The 14841-nt window shown below is 40.5% G+C and overlaps 1 protein-coding gene across 3 annotated transcripts in view; it reads right to left on the bottom strand.

The window, feature by feature from the left end:
- The window catches only part of gak (cyclin G associated kinase), a 132645-nt gene that overhangs the window by 27539 nt on the left and 90265 nt on the right, over positions 1-14841 (bottom strand). For all 3 annotated transcript variants that reach the window (XM_078214129.1, XM_078214130.1, XM_078214132.1), the window contains 3 exons: positions 9577-9771; positions 7993-8110; positions 4594-4673 (listed from right to left, as the gene is read on the bottom strand). In XM_078214129.1, coding sequence (XP_078070255.1) covers positions 4594-4673; positions 7993-8110; positions 9577-9771 — 393 coding nt within the window. The remainder of the gene's footprint in view (positions 1-4593; positions 4674-7992; positions 8111-9576; positions 9772-14841) is intronic.

Below are 14841 nucleotides of genomic sequence, written 5' to 3'. Positions count from 1 at the left end.
GTCAATAAGCATGTCTGTTCTAGGAAACCACATGATTTCAGTTACCTGATGAGCATGGTCCTTGAAGCCGTTTGAACTGTAATTATTTTAATTGTTGGGGAAAATCTCTTTAAAGACAAAGGTCTGGCGGTTTACTGGAAATCACCTGACAGATGAGCTTTAGGTTTTGAACCTGTTGTTTGCGAACTCAGTTTTGGGGAATAAGCTGGGAAGGAAGGCTACCCTATCTCATTCCCTCCTGGCTTGCCTAAAATTCCATGTGTGGTTATCAACCTTCAGCTAGAAATTCCTCATCTGAGTATAACTTGTCTGCGTTTGGAAACCCGTAAAGCTGAAACAAGAAGAATTAATCCAGCTCTATATTCTCCTCCACGCTGAAGCTTAATTAGTGAGGACATCCAAACATCTACTGGGACCACACGAGGGAGCTCTAGATCGACAGTGTCAAAACCCTGCAAACTTTATCCTTTATTTTATAGTCTATCTTCCAAAGCCCATCTATGCAGAGACCCTATCTGTTTGTTCTTTGTTTTTGTGTCAATGTGCTGGGGTATTTTTAAAAAGGGATAGATTGTTGTATATAATAGTTCTTGCCATTTGTTTAAAAAAAAATCAATCATTCTGAGTTTTCTGAAAGAAGCCTAGTTAAAGTCTATTTTATTTTGGGTCTATCAATAGCGAAGGTAAATAATTGGCCACTTTGGTGAGGGAATTAAACTTTTAAGCTAATGGTGCAATCTGTGGAGTAGTGGAACTAGGTAAACTGTACACACCCTCTATCCCGGTCATTGCAGAAGATATAGGCAGATGGAGAAGGTTCTTTGATAAGAAAGGCATCATCACCTCTCGATTAGGTGTCTGTTAAGGCCATAATGTCAATGCAATCATCCATAATAAGCTCAAGGATGAGAAAGGCCTTGTTCACAAGCTAATTAATATTTGGATAGAGGTAGACAGAGCAATAGTGGTAGCTGACCCACTGGAAGGATTCATAGGGTCTGCAATAGGAGGGGCAAACTGAACAGGAAGGAGATTGGCAAAATTAGCCCCCAACAGGCATACTTAGCAGAAAGGTAAACAGAAGAGCAGGATAGGGTAATTAGGGTTACTGCTTGTAATGTGGGGACCAATCATGGTTCAACGTGGAGTGTAGAACAGTATGCCATGAGCAGCATGAGGCAAACTTAAAAATGAGATGTCAAACTGGTGAAGCTACAATACAGAATTACAGGCATGCTGAACTGCAGATGTAGCACACCATAGCCAAAGCTAAGCAATCCCACAATCAATAAATCAGATCAAAGCTCGACATATACCATCCTGAATTGTGATGTACACTTATAAAAGATCCACAATTCCCTGAAGGTGGCAACTCAGGTGGGAAAAGTGGTCAAGGCGGCGTATAGCATGCTGGCCGTCATCAGTTGGGATGTTGAGTATAGAAATTGGAAAATCATGTTGCAGCTATATAAGACTTTGGGTAGGCCACATTTGGAACATGGTGTAAATTCTGGTCGCCACACTACCGGAAGGATGTTGATGCATTGGAAAGGGTGCAGAGGAGATTTACCAGGATGTTGGCTGGTTTGGAGGATATGGACGATGAAGAAAGATTGAACAAACTTGGATTGTTTTCATTGGAGCGTCGGAGAATGAGAGGGGGGACCTGATAGAGGTTTGCAAGATTATGACAAGCTTGGATAGAGTGGATAGTCAAAGTCTTTTTCCCAGGGTCATAGAGTCATAAAGGTTTACAGCATGGAAACAGGCCCTTCGGCCCAACTTGTCCATGCCGTCCCTTCTCTTTTAAAACCCCTAAGCTAATCCCAATTGCCCACATTTGGCCCATATCCTTCTATACCCATCATACCCATGTAACTATCTAAATGCTTTTTAAAAGACAAAATTGTACCCGCCTCTATTACTACCTCTGGCAGCTTGTTCCAGACACTCACCATCCTCTGTGTGAAAAAATTGCCCCTCTGGACACTTTTGTATCTCTCCCCTCTCACCTTAAACCTATGCCCTCTAGTTTTAGACTGCCCTACCTTTGGGAAAAAATATTGACTTTTCGAAGGGTCAATTACTCAGGGGCATAGGCTGAGGGTGAGAGGGGGAAAGTTTAAAAGGGACGTAAGGAGCAAGTTTTTCACACAGAGGATGGTGAATGCCTGGAATGCGTTGCCGGAGGTGTAGGAAGCAGATTCTATAACAACGTTCAAGAGGCATCTGGATAGATACATGAATAGGTAGGGAACAGAGGGATATGGACCATATAGAGGCAAGAAAATATTAGGTTAGAGGTATCTGTGTCAGCACAGACTTTGTGGACCTGTTCCTGTGCTGTACTGTTCTTTGTTCTTAACTAATAGGGGGAGGGGAATCCATCCCCCATCCTCAAGAGTGGCAGAATCCAGCTCACTGGTGAGTCTGGGATACTGGGTGAAAGTCATAATTCTGTGAGTATAATCTTGATTCTTGCGTGGGACAACTCTAGCAATTTTGAGACAAGTGCCTAGATATTAGTGAGGAAATCTTTGCAGAGTTGAATGGACTGGATGTGTTGCCATCTTATTCAGGTGGCTGGGCCAAATCAAAGAGATCCAACTGGTTTTATTCTTATTGCGCTTTTTTGTAGTAATTTGGTACAATTTACTGGCTTACTAGGCGATTTCAGAAGGCAGCTCAGCGTCAATCATATTGTGTGGGTGTCATTGGATCAGTACAGTTGGTAAGTATCAGTGAGTCAAGATGGGTATTTAATGACAGCCAGCAGGTTTCATGTTAACCACTACTGACACTGACTGAAATTAAATTCCCCAGTTGTTATGGTGGAAATTGAACTCATGTCTCTAAATCATGGGCTTAGTTTAACCAGTCGTATTGACATGGCTGAGACCAGTTAAGCTTCTGGAAAATGATGATTCCCAAGGTGTTGCTGGATTGAAACAGTTGCAATGATACAAGAAGCTTCAGACCATCTGGGACAGAACAGTTTGTTTGATCTGTGTCCCAGCTACTGAATTTAACGTCCCTCAGTCACCATGGTCGAGCATGAGCATGGGAGCACTATTAACACAAGGACTGCAACAGTTCAAAAAAGAGATTCACAACCACCTTCTCAATGCAATTGTGAGCTTAGCGGGATCACCTACATGGCAAACAAGTTGATAATTAATGACCGTAAGTTTGAACCCTCAGCAAAGTCATACTTCTCATGACTCGATGGTGAGCAGCACAACTTTGCACAAGATAGGCAAGAGTATTGCCACCATACTTCTGAAAAGAGTATGGAAATATCAAATGGAGGTTACATCGCATGGAAACTCTCTGAGTTTGGGGTATACAACAGATGCTCGTCTCTGTCTATCCAGTTATGAAAAGCAGTAAACCCAGAATATGCTAGAAAGCATTATTTCTGAAACTAGGTTCCCAGTTACTCCAAATCTCAGTTTCTTTATCATCCACAAAACACACAATGCTTTATCTCAGACCTCAACTCAAGAGGGGTTTTATCAAAAGACTTATTTCAATTTCCAGCATATTGAGTCACAGGGCAGAGCACTCCCTCCCTGCAACTATTTCCTCTTCCTTTGCCACAAATCTACCTGTACTTGGATCCTGGACTTCACAAGAGCTAAAAGCACCTTTTTTTGTTTGCACATTTTGGAGTTCTGAATCATCAAAAACAACGCTTTGACTCATCTTCTATGCCACAAACTTAACCTGATCACAAAGAATGCTATCTGGGACTTTTCTGTCATTTAAGAGGATTTGACAGATGCTGAGGGGTTGTTTCCTCTTGTGGGAATGTCTTGGACCTGAGGGCATAATCTCAGAGTGAGGGGTCACCCATTTAAGACAGAGATGAGGAGAAATTTCTTCTCTCAGGGGGTAGTGAATCTTTGAAATTCTTTACTGCAAAGGGCTATAGCGATTGGGTCACGAAGTATGTTCAAGGCTGAGATAGACAGATTTTTAATCAATAAGGGAATCAAGGGTTATGGGGATCGGTGGGAAAGTGGAGTTGAGGATTATCACATCAGGTCAGTCATGATCTCATTGAATAGCAGAGCAGACTCAATGGGCTGAATGGCCTACTTCTGCTCCTACATCTTATGGTCTAAGCAAGGCAGACCTGAATACTTTTCACCATTTCTCAGCATAATTCCAAAGATCTGTACCTAAGCTGCAGTCAAAATCTACCAGCATCCATAGACACTCATTCAAATCAACATGCAATTTAAGAGAGCAGAGACCTGGGAAGCAATGGCACAGCAGTATTTTCACTGGACTAGAGATCCAAAGACCCAGGGGTAATGCTCTGGGGGCACAGTTTACACCTCATGACAAATAGAGCAGTGAATTATTTTCTACGAACATTAAAACAATTGTGTTTCCTTGCCCTTGTTTTGGCCAAAATTACCCAACATTCAAATGCTAGGCTGAGGAAGTAATTGTACAGAAGTTGTTCAATTTAAATAGAAGGATACAACTTCAACTAAACATGTGTGATGTAAAAAGGTGAATATAGCAGGTACACACATATTAGATTTAACTTTATTGCAAGATGTTAAATTAAAAAAGACTTACTTTGCAAATTTGACCAATGTGGCATTCCTAGGTACAAATCCAGTGTGGAATTGAATCTGAAACATCTTCATTGAAGTCATCTGAAATAAAATGGTCAGTCAATACTTGCACATGTCTTTCAATCAAATGTGGACTTGAAACTGAACCCTGAGACTGCTACCATCTGAGTCATGGCTGACAACGGTTCAAAAACAAACAAAAGAAGGGAAAGGGTAGGCAGTGGTGATGTCACCAGACTAGTAACCCAGAATGCTCTGGGAACATGGGTTTGAATCCCACAATGGCAACTGGTGGAATTCAAATTAAGTTAATAAATCTGGAATTAAAAAGGTAGTCTTGGAAGAGTGACAGTGAACATTGTCGATTGTCATAAAAATCCATCTGATTTAATAATATCCTGTAGGGAATCTGCCATCCTTACCTGTCCTACATGTGACTCCAGACCCACAGCAATATGGATTGTTCTTAAAGGCTGTCTGAAGTGGCCTAGCAAGCCACTCAGTGTATCAAAACTGTACAAATTCTACAAGAAAAGGATGAAACTAGATGGGTGACATGACATCAACCTAATCATCTGAAAGGACAACGGTAAATCTAGCCGTTGTCCACCACCAATGCAGTGGCTGCAGTGTGCACCATCTACAAGATGCACTGCAGGAACTGACTTGGAACGATATCGCCATTCCTTCGCTGTCACTGAGTCAAAATCCTGGAACTCCCTCCCTAACAGCACTGTTGGTGTACCTACACTTCATGGACCTGACAATTAGGAATGGGCAATAGAAATGCTGGCCTCACCAGTGAGGTCCAAATTCCATGGAAGAATTTTTTAAAAGTGGAAGAACACCCACAAATTGTGTTTTGGGCACTGCAGGTAAAGAAAATTAAAACATCAAAACAATTAAACCAGGAGAGAGAAATAAATATGCAAGTAAAACATTAGAACAGAGCACAGATCAGGGTGTGTGGTCCAAATAAGGTTTCTCACAAATGCACAGAGTATCAGGGGGAAATAAATGAGTAAATTGCAGGCACAAATTTATCTTGGCAGGTACGACATGGTAGCCATTATTGAGACATGACTGTTTCACATATAGAAGTGGACACTAATATACAGGGTTAGACTGTCACAGAAAGGATATGCACATGTAATCACAAAAGTGATCAGAAGATATAATGAGAAGCAGACAGCAGAGACTTTATGGGTAGAATTAAGAAAAAGAAAAATATTAAATACTGCAGTGAGAATTATGTCGAGGTCCCCTGGTAGCAGCTATTAGTTGGTTAGCTGAACAAATATAGATATTAGACAGGCTTGTAGCAAAAGAGAGTGGTTTTAATGAAGGATTTCAACTTCCATATAGATTGCAAAAAGAGGCAAGCACAAATCAGAAAGGTAGCAAATTTGTTGAGTAAGTTTGGGATTGTTTTCTACAGCAGTATGTCCTTTAGTCAAAAGAGGTAATGCCATACTGGATTTAGCAACAAGTAATGAACTAGATCTGCTTTACAGCTTAACGCATGCACATTCATCTAGTAGCTATCATGATTGAATTTAATGTAGTGGTTAAAACTGAGAATAGAGAAACTGCTACTAAAGTTCTAGATTTAGATAAGGCTTACTTCAATATAAGATAGAGAGAGACAGTCCAATAAACTGGGTAAATCTGTTAATGGGTAAAAACAACAAAAAATCAGTGGGACGAGTTAAAAAAAAGACAACCATGGACAACTAGAGAGATAAGCAGCAACTTAAACCAAAAAGCAAAGGCACACAAAAATGCAAAAAACAGCACAAATCCTGCAAATAGGAAAGATACAAAGAACAAAGTCAACAGAACATTTTTACAATGACACGAGGGAAAAGAGTGATCAGGAGCAACGTAAGCCCCTGAAAAACTGATAATAGTATTATTGTCCATAAAAATAAGGAAATGACAGGGTTGCATCCCTGAAATTTCAACGGTTAAGGGGTGATTTGATCAAAGTTTTCAAGATATATGGGGAAATAGAGTGGGTAGAAGACAGAAACTATTTCCAAGAGTTGGGGTGTCCTGGACTAAGGAGCAAAGTCTAAGAATCAGAGCCAGACCTTTCAAGGTAGAAATTCGGAAATATTTTTATATGTAAAGAGTGGCAGAAGGTTGGAACTCTCTTCAGCAAATGACAATTGATGCTAGAACAAGTGTTAAATTTGAGAACAAGATTGATAGATTTTTGTTAACCAAATCGCTTCTCGGCCTTTTGGCTGGGATCGGGTGTGGTGTGGAGAGGATGCTGCACTTGGTTGAGGTCGTTGGGTTGCGCTGAGGCTTCATATGTTTCATATGAAGCAATTTTTAAAAGCGGCATCTCGGCCTTTTGGCTAAGATGCAAATGAGCCCAAGTCTTGGAGGAGGAACCTCCCCCTTCTCCAATCAGCTTGGCTCATGTAGATCGGGCCCAGGACAGGGTGGTTTGGTCGCTTGCCCTGTCTTGTCAGCCTGGATCGGAAATGTCTCAACTTGTTGAGACTCTGAATTGGATTTGATTTGATTGAATTGGAAAAGTATAAAAAAAAGTATTCAGGAACAAACAGCAAAGCTGGGTATATGAGGGGGGGTGACTTAAGTCTCCGGACCCGCTAGAGTCTCCACCCACCAGGAGTGTTTCACTCCAGCGGGATTTACAATAACTCCCCACTTTCGGGGAGCTGACAGCCTGACCCCGCTGGAGGGAAGGGGGAGGATACATCTGGAGGGCCAGTGATCGGGGCACCGGCGGCTCTGCAAGCCAGCGTTGCAGGGCTGGCCAGCAATCGGGAGGCTGGCAGTGCGGGCTATTGCCTATGCGCCAATCTCGGCGCTGACAGATTCGCGCATGTGCAGTGGCCTGCTCAGCACAATGCTGCTGTCCTCTCCAGCGGGAATAGGCCCTGCCCACTGATTTTTAATGATACTCACGCTAGTGCATTCTGCAGTGCACAGAGTGTGGGAGATTCATTTTGAAAATCCTGCTGGTTTACTCCAGTTTTTATGCAAATTCGACACTTAGAATTTTTATGGGAGAATCCCACCCATGGTGTGCAGTCACAGATAGCCTCAATCTCATTGAATAGTGAAGCAGGCTCAAGGAGCTAAATGGTCTACTCCTATTCTAATGTTCCTGTTTATGGAAGTGACTGCATTCGTAATCCTCATCTTGAACACCTCAAAGTAAATAAAAACCATATGAAAAAAATATATTCACTCAATCAATTTCCACATGTCTGTCGCCTCTTCCTTGTGTGTCAGCATTAGAGAGTGAAACCAGATCTTATCAAGCAAAAAACTCAAGTTAAATAACTTGCAGAGTTAACAAGTGTTATTTCGTCATAACCAGAGTAACTGAATGAAGAAGAATTGGTTAGTTTTTCTATACCTTTGCTTGCAGCCTTCCTCCAAGTGTTGATCTGGCATGAAAGATCACAATGAGGACATCACCTTGAACATTTAAACCCAGGGGAATTTCTGCCTTGCCATCTTCCATTTTAAATTCCCTGAAAGAAACAAATGTCAAATACTCCTAACACAATAAGGTTCAATCTAATACTATTTTAAAAATCTGCTTGCACAAATCACAAATTTTTCATGTTCAACAGTCTGACAAACCCAATGCTAAAATAGTAGTTTGATTTAACATTAGCTGTATAGTCAAGTTATGAAAAATAAATTAGGATATGTCATGTTGATGGACTGCTTTACCAGTGTCATCATAATGAAGGTCTAAACTAGTCTCATCAGGCACCAATACATGTCCACTTCCAAGAGGAAGTCTGGAAAAATTGAGCCAATCTTTCCCCTTTCACACAGAGACATTTACCACCATATCAATAAAAGGCTGATTTGAGTTGACTCAAAACAACAACTTATACATATATATAAAACCCTTAATCCCATGCTGCTTCACAAAATCAAGGAAGGTGGAAGAAAAAGGGGAGGATAGATAACTGAAAATAGAATCAGTGAACTAAACTGGAATTTTGTCCTCTCTGATTAGTATGGAGCAGTGCACTCTGAGCAGTGCACCTAGTTGCTGCTCTATCAACCCTGTCAATGTGATGTGCCCGTACTTCCTATAACAATCATGTTATAGCTGAGAGAGTTTGCTAATTTAGTGGAAACATATCTCCTGACAAACCCTGCTGCTGCAAAGTGGCTGACTCATCCACTTGGAGCCAAAGCAGAGATGAGACTTTCATTCCATCAATCCAGCTGGATTGCAACAGAGATCTCATGGACGCAGAGAATGAGTCTAGCTCTAAATTTTAAACTATGGCCCGTCATCCAAGACTCCCCAACCAGGAAAAATAGTTTCCCTCTATCTACACTATACGTTCCCCTCAATATGAAAACTGATCAAATTACGTCTTAAGCTTATAAATTCCATAGGATAAAATCATGTAATTTCTTTATATTCATTGACAATATTACCTTTATCAGTTTCAAAGGGTTTACAGTGCTCCCGACCACCCTCTTTTTCCTAATTATGAAAATGTTGTGTCAATTTTGATATTTCTTGCAAATTTCATTTCATACTTCACTTTTTGTAACTCTTACTGTTTTGTCATCTTTTGCCACTCTTTGCATCCTTCGCATTCACTGGGGCCTTTTTGTATGATTTTTCTTTTAGCTCTATGTTGTTGCTACCTCTTTAGTTGTGCATGACTGTCTTCTTTGGCAAGTAAAGCTCTTTGCCCTTAAGGGTAAAAACTGGTTCTGTACCACATGAAAATACATTTTTTTAAACGCCTCCCACTGATTTTCTGTTGTCCTACTTATTAACAGATTTGCCCAGTTTATTGTGGACAGTGTCTGTCTCGTCATTTTTAAGTTAGCCATACCCAAATCTAGAACATTATTAGTTGTTTTGAATTTTTCCCTTTTGACCATTACTTTCAACTCGATCATATTATGATTGTTATTATATAAACTATAGACAACTGGATAAATAAGCAATATTTACCTCAATTTATCATATTCTTCAGATGTGGTCATTACTCGCTCATCACCCACATATATTTCGCAGAACGGGCGGCAAGCGTTGCGTTGTTTATTAAATAAAGGTACAGGTGTCATCACAATCGATTTGATCACGATAGATTTGTTATGGGGGATTATAGGCTCTTCAGCCATCATGTCACACATGTATTCTACGTACCTATAAACAGAAGGAAAAAGACACAAATGATCTTTTTGCACAGTTGTAGCTTATAGCACTCTCATTAATGTATAGCACTGCCAGAAACTGATCATAACATACTTTGCCATTACAATCTCAGACTTGTCAGTCTGAATATTCCACCATCACTGAGTTTGTCCAAGGACTTAGTTATTAATTACAGTTATTAATGCTCTAAAATTTTGTTCCAGGTATTTCAATTAAACATAGATGTCCCATGGCATTGCTCATGGTCAGAGGGATATTAAATTAAGTGTGGCAATGTTTTACTGAATAATAAAGTTCAATCTCTCGTGCAATTGCCCCTGGAGAAATGTTCCTGCACTTGTGCTTTATTCTTTTGTACTCTGTATATTTATTTGCCAGATATTTTCAATGGTTCTGATTTTTTATTGAGCAAGCTGTCTACGAATATTTTTCTCACTGCTTTTATCCCCTTACTATGTTTTGTTTGCTTTACTTCCATCTATTTCCTATTCTGTCTTAAACATGTTGCATCATCTATGCAGTACTGCAATCTGCCTAAGGCCATGTCCTCAGCTCATTTCTCCCCACCCCATTCTCTGCTTCAGTTGTCTGTAGGAGCCTCCAATTTTCAATTTCAACTTTTTTTATTCTTTCATAGAATGTGAGCATCCTGACATTTGTTGTCAATCCCTAATTCCCATGAACTAACTGGCTTGGTAGGCCATTTCAGAGGGCATTTAAGAGTCAACCACATTGCTATAGTTCTGAAGTCGCATGTGGGCCAGACCAGTAGGGAGCCAGATGGTTTTTCGCGTTTCGAGTCCAATATGACTATTCTTCCAAACTTAATTCCGAAGACGAGTCACACTGGACTAGAAATGTTAACGCTGTTTCTCTCTCCACAGATGCGGCCAGATCTGCTGAACTTTTCCAGCATTTTCTGTTTTTATTTCTACCAGAGTGGAGGCAGATGATGCAATCAGGAAGGGAGAGGCTCTATAAAAGCAGGTGCGTGCACATAAATGAAACAACAAATGGGAGATTGGGAAGTCAGGCTAGAAGAAATTGGGAAAGTAGGGAATCCTGGGTCTCAGGATTGGCATGTGCAGCAACCTGGGTAGGAGAGTTGGGGAGGTAATGTGGCAGCAGGGCAGCATTATCCCTCATGAGATTTACCAGACATCTGGTGTCTGGGAATATTCAATGAAGCTAAGCTTTGGCTGTAGTGCAGGACATGGTACTACTTAGAACCACGTAACAGTTGGGGGTGCACATTGTGCTGGGTCTCTCGGTAATCAAAAAACAGCAGGGAAGGGGAGAGGTGGGCTCTGGGATTTGCTGCACAGTTATCTTGCTGAGTTATTTTGTGAACTGTATATTTATCCCATAATCTCATAAGGCCAGGCAGCTGAAAATTATCAGAAAGGGAACAGCTTTTAGGAATTAAAGACAGTTAAAGGAATTTCAGGACTGCCTGCTCTGACACAGTTTCTCACCATGGTGCACCAGGTGAATTAAATTCCAGTGGACACTATTGGCATAATTCATACAAAAGATTATATAAATTTTTCACAGAACAAGCTCCCTTATTTCTCTGAGGAACACAACCTCTAAGATTCTATAAGGAGCATTTAAAGATCTTGTCTGACTTTGGAATTTAATTACCACCCTTGTGAACTGCTTGTGGACTCTTAGTACTACACTGGACTGTACATTACTCCAGCGACACTGCTTGTTTCCATGACTAATTCTATTTGTGAATAAACCAATTTATTAGTTTAACCTGTTACAAAAACATCTCTATGTGGCTAAACATATTTTTCATTGGAAAAGAGCCAAGAAATAGCAGAATCATCCATATAATATCAGTTTACAGTGTTAGAAAGGTTTGTTTGCCCTGTGGCACACTAAATCCTAGATAGTAACTGCATTAGGTTGTGTTTCCAATAACAAGGAGCACGAGCTAGTTAATTTACATAGATGCAATTTTGACAAAAATTATAATAATTATTAAAACAAGCTCAACTAAAACTTCCTTATTATCAGATCAGGAAACTGCTCATGAAGGAGGCATGTTCGCGGCATGGTGGCACAATGGTTAGCACTGCTGCCTCACAGCGCCAGGGACCCAGGTTCAATTCCAACCTCAGGTCACTGTCTGTGTAGAGTTTTCACATTCTCCCCATGTTTTTGTGGGTTTCCCCCAGGTGCTTGGCTTCCTCCCACAGTCTGAAAAATGTGCGGGTTAGGTTGATTGGCCATGCTAAATTACCCCTTAGTGTCAGGTGACTAGCAAGGTAAAAACATGTGGTTAAGGGGTTAGGGCCTGGTTGGGATTGTTGTTGCTGGGCTGAATGACCTCCTTCTGCATTGTCGGGAATCTATGATTCTAAGGAGGTAATCACTTCAACAAAAGCTTCTCTACTGAACAAAAAAGAACCAGTCCATTTTCTACATGGCACGGTGGCAAGTACTGCTGCCTCACAGCACCAGGGACCCGGGTTCGATTCCCAGCTTGGGTCACTGTGTGGAGTCTGTACATTCTCCCCGTGTCTGCGTGAGTTTCCTCCGGGTGCTCCGGTTTCCTCCCACACTCCAAAGATGTGCAGGTTAGGTTGATTGGCCATACTAAATTGACCCTAGTGTCAGGTGGTTAATAGGATAAATAAGTAGGATTATGGGGATTGTGGTCGATGCAGACTCGATGGGCCGAATGGCCTCCTTCTGCACTGTAGGGATTCTATGATTTGTTAAAGAGTTCAAAACCATTGCTTATGTTTCTTTTTTTTAAAATGGCTGTGCATAATACCTTCTGTGAAGTGCATGACATAGTCATTTTATAAAAGAAAATTATAAACTGAATTTATAAAAGGGCTAATTTATATTGTGGACTTACAAGGATACACCGATCATTTCAAATAATCAATGAATGATGCTAAACTCGACAATCATGATTTAGCGACAAGCAAACATTTTCTACTGACTTTTTAAGAGCTTGTAGCAGATGGGAAGTCCCTCCTATTATTAACTATTTGCTCAAACTCAGCATTATTCCCCAGATGAGGGAATAGGAACTTGCCCTATAACCAGTGACACATTAAACCTGCCAAATGAAATGTTCTTTCTCCCTGTGATAAGGCACCATCGATATATTATTTGATGGGCTAAAAGCAAATAGCTCAGAATTAGAATGAAAAATGTGTATTAACTTCCTGCCACACTACAGGGATTCTCATTCATCTTTACTGAGACATGAGCAGAATTAAAATCAAAGATTATTTCACATTCTGTGAGCTACTACAAAATAAGTCAAAATTCTTTTGGGTTGTCTGTACATTCAAGTGAGAGATGTAAGTGAGGGGAAGTGGATTTCTTTCCATTTCAGATACATAATGGCTATACAGATGTCACACAGCCAGATACAGAATACAGTTCTCACTATCCTCCCAAATTTCCAATTGGACATTCCTCATGCAGCCAGCAGACATTCATGCCATCAGTCTGGGCAGAAATTGAATCCAGATCCACAAAGGGAAACATCAGTGTTTAATTCACCATGCCAGTTTCTGTCTTAGTATCTTCTTATTGTGATTTTATGCACCCATTTGTCTGCTTTTGATTTGCATGGCATCTACTCCCCAAGTTGTCATTTGTTGCAATTCCAGTTGATGGTGTGAGGTTTCTTTCATGAGCTTTTGTATTAGCAGAATTTCCTTGCAAGAAGCAAACCTGGAATTTCTTCTCCTACAGTTTGGAAGATATCTTCTCTCCATGATGCACAGAGTGGTCGACACAGAGAATCACAGAACAGAATGCATCGCAGAGGTAGAGAAGTTGGGAATTTGGCACGAGTGGGAATTAGTGCAGAGGGGGACATAAGTATACAAGAATATAAGTGCTGCTTTTTGCCTCCAAGCCTAGTAGTGGTTTGTGTTACAGGTAAATAATTTCATCTACATATTAACTTAAACTAGATCAAGGAATCCATTAAAAGACTAGAAATTCCATGCTGATTAAATACAAGTGGAATTAATTAAAGAAATGAAAAAAAGTTAAATAGAAACATTAGTCTAGATGAGGTGTTGCAATGGTGGCATGTGGGAATTTGGACAGCGTTGTGATCCCAGATAGTCACATCTGCAAATATACTGGCATTGAGAAAATTCAGCTCAGGTTGTTGAGCTGGAGTTCAAATGCAGAAATTACAGGCTTTCATGGAGGGGGGAGCATTACCTGGACACTTTGATTCAGGAAGCGGTCACACCATTTAGTTAAGGAAGCAGGTGTGTTTGGGTGTGACTCTGAAACAGGCAGCTAAGAGGGTCCCAGGCATAGTTCTGGAGGGAACTTGGCCCTTCCCCTTATACAACAAGTACACAACAGGTATAAGGTTCTTGCTGTGCATGTGAATGAGGACAAAGCCTGCAGGGTCGATGACCAAACTAGTGGATGCACTGGTTGCGATCTTTCAAAGTTCCCTAGATTCAGGAATGGCCCCAATACATTGGAAGACATCAAATGTAGCACTGCTATTCAGGGATGGAGAGAGAAGAGAGAGAACATAGAGAACTATGGACCAGTTAGCCTGCCATCAGGTGTCAGGAAAACACTGAAATCCATTATTAACAAAGTTGTTACAAAGCACTTAGAAAATCAAAATATGGAAAGGCAGAACCAACAATGTTTTATGAAAGGGAAATCATATTTGGTAAATATAACAAACTTGTTTTGGGGATGCTAGAGGGAAACAAATGAATGAGGTATATTTTTTGAAAAAACATTCAATACACTACATAAAATGTTATTACGCAAGTTAAGGGCTCATAGGGTTGAAGACAATGTATTGGCATGACTAGAAAATTGGCTAAAAGACAAAGGTTAGCAGATACTGTATTACTACTAGGGTTCTGCAAGGTTCAGTGCTGGGATTTCAGCTGTATACAATCTATGTTGTTGACTTAGATGAAGGGGACAGAGTATTATTTATTCAAGTCTGCTGATAATACAAAGTTAGGCGGAAAACTAAGCTGTGTGGTGGATGCTGAGTTGGCAGGACATACACAGAATCAGGTTAAGTGCATT

This window comes from Mustelus asterias, chromosome 6 (genome assembly GCF_964213995.1).
Source record: "Mustelus asterias chromosome 6, sMusAst1.hap1.1, whole genome shotgun sequence".
In the NCBI taxonomy this organism is placed as follows: Eukaryota; Metazoa; Chordata; class Chondrichthyes; order Carcharhiniformes; family Triakidae; genus Mustelus; species Mustelus asterias.
This window is presented reverse-complemented; position numbering and strand designations above follow the sequence as displayed.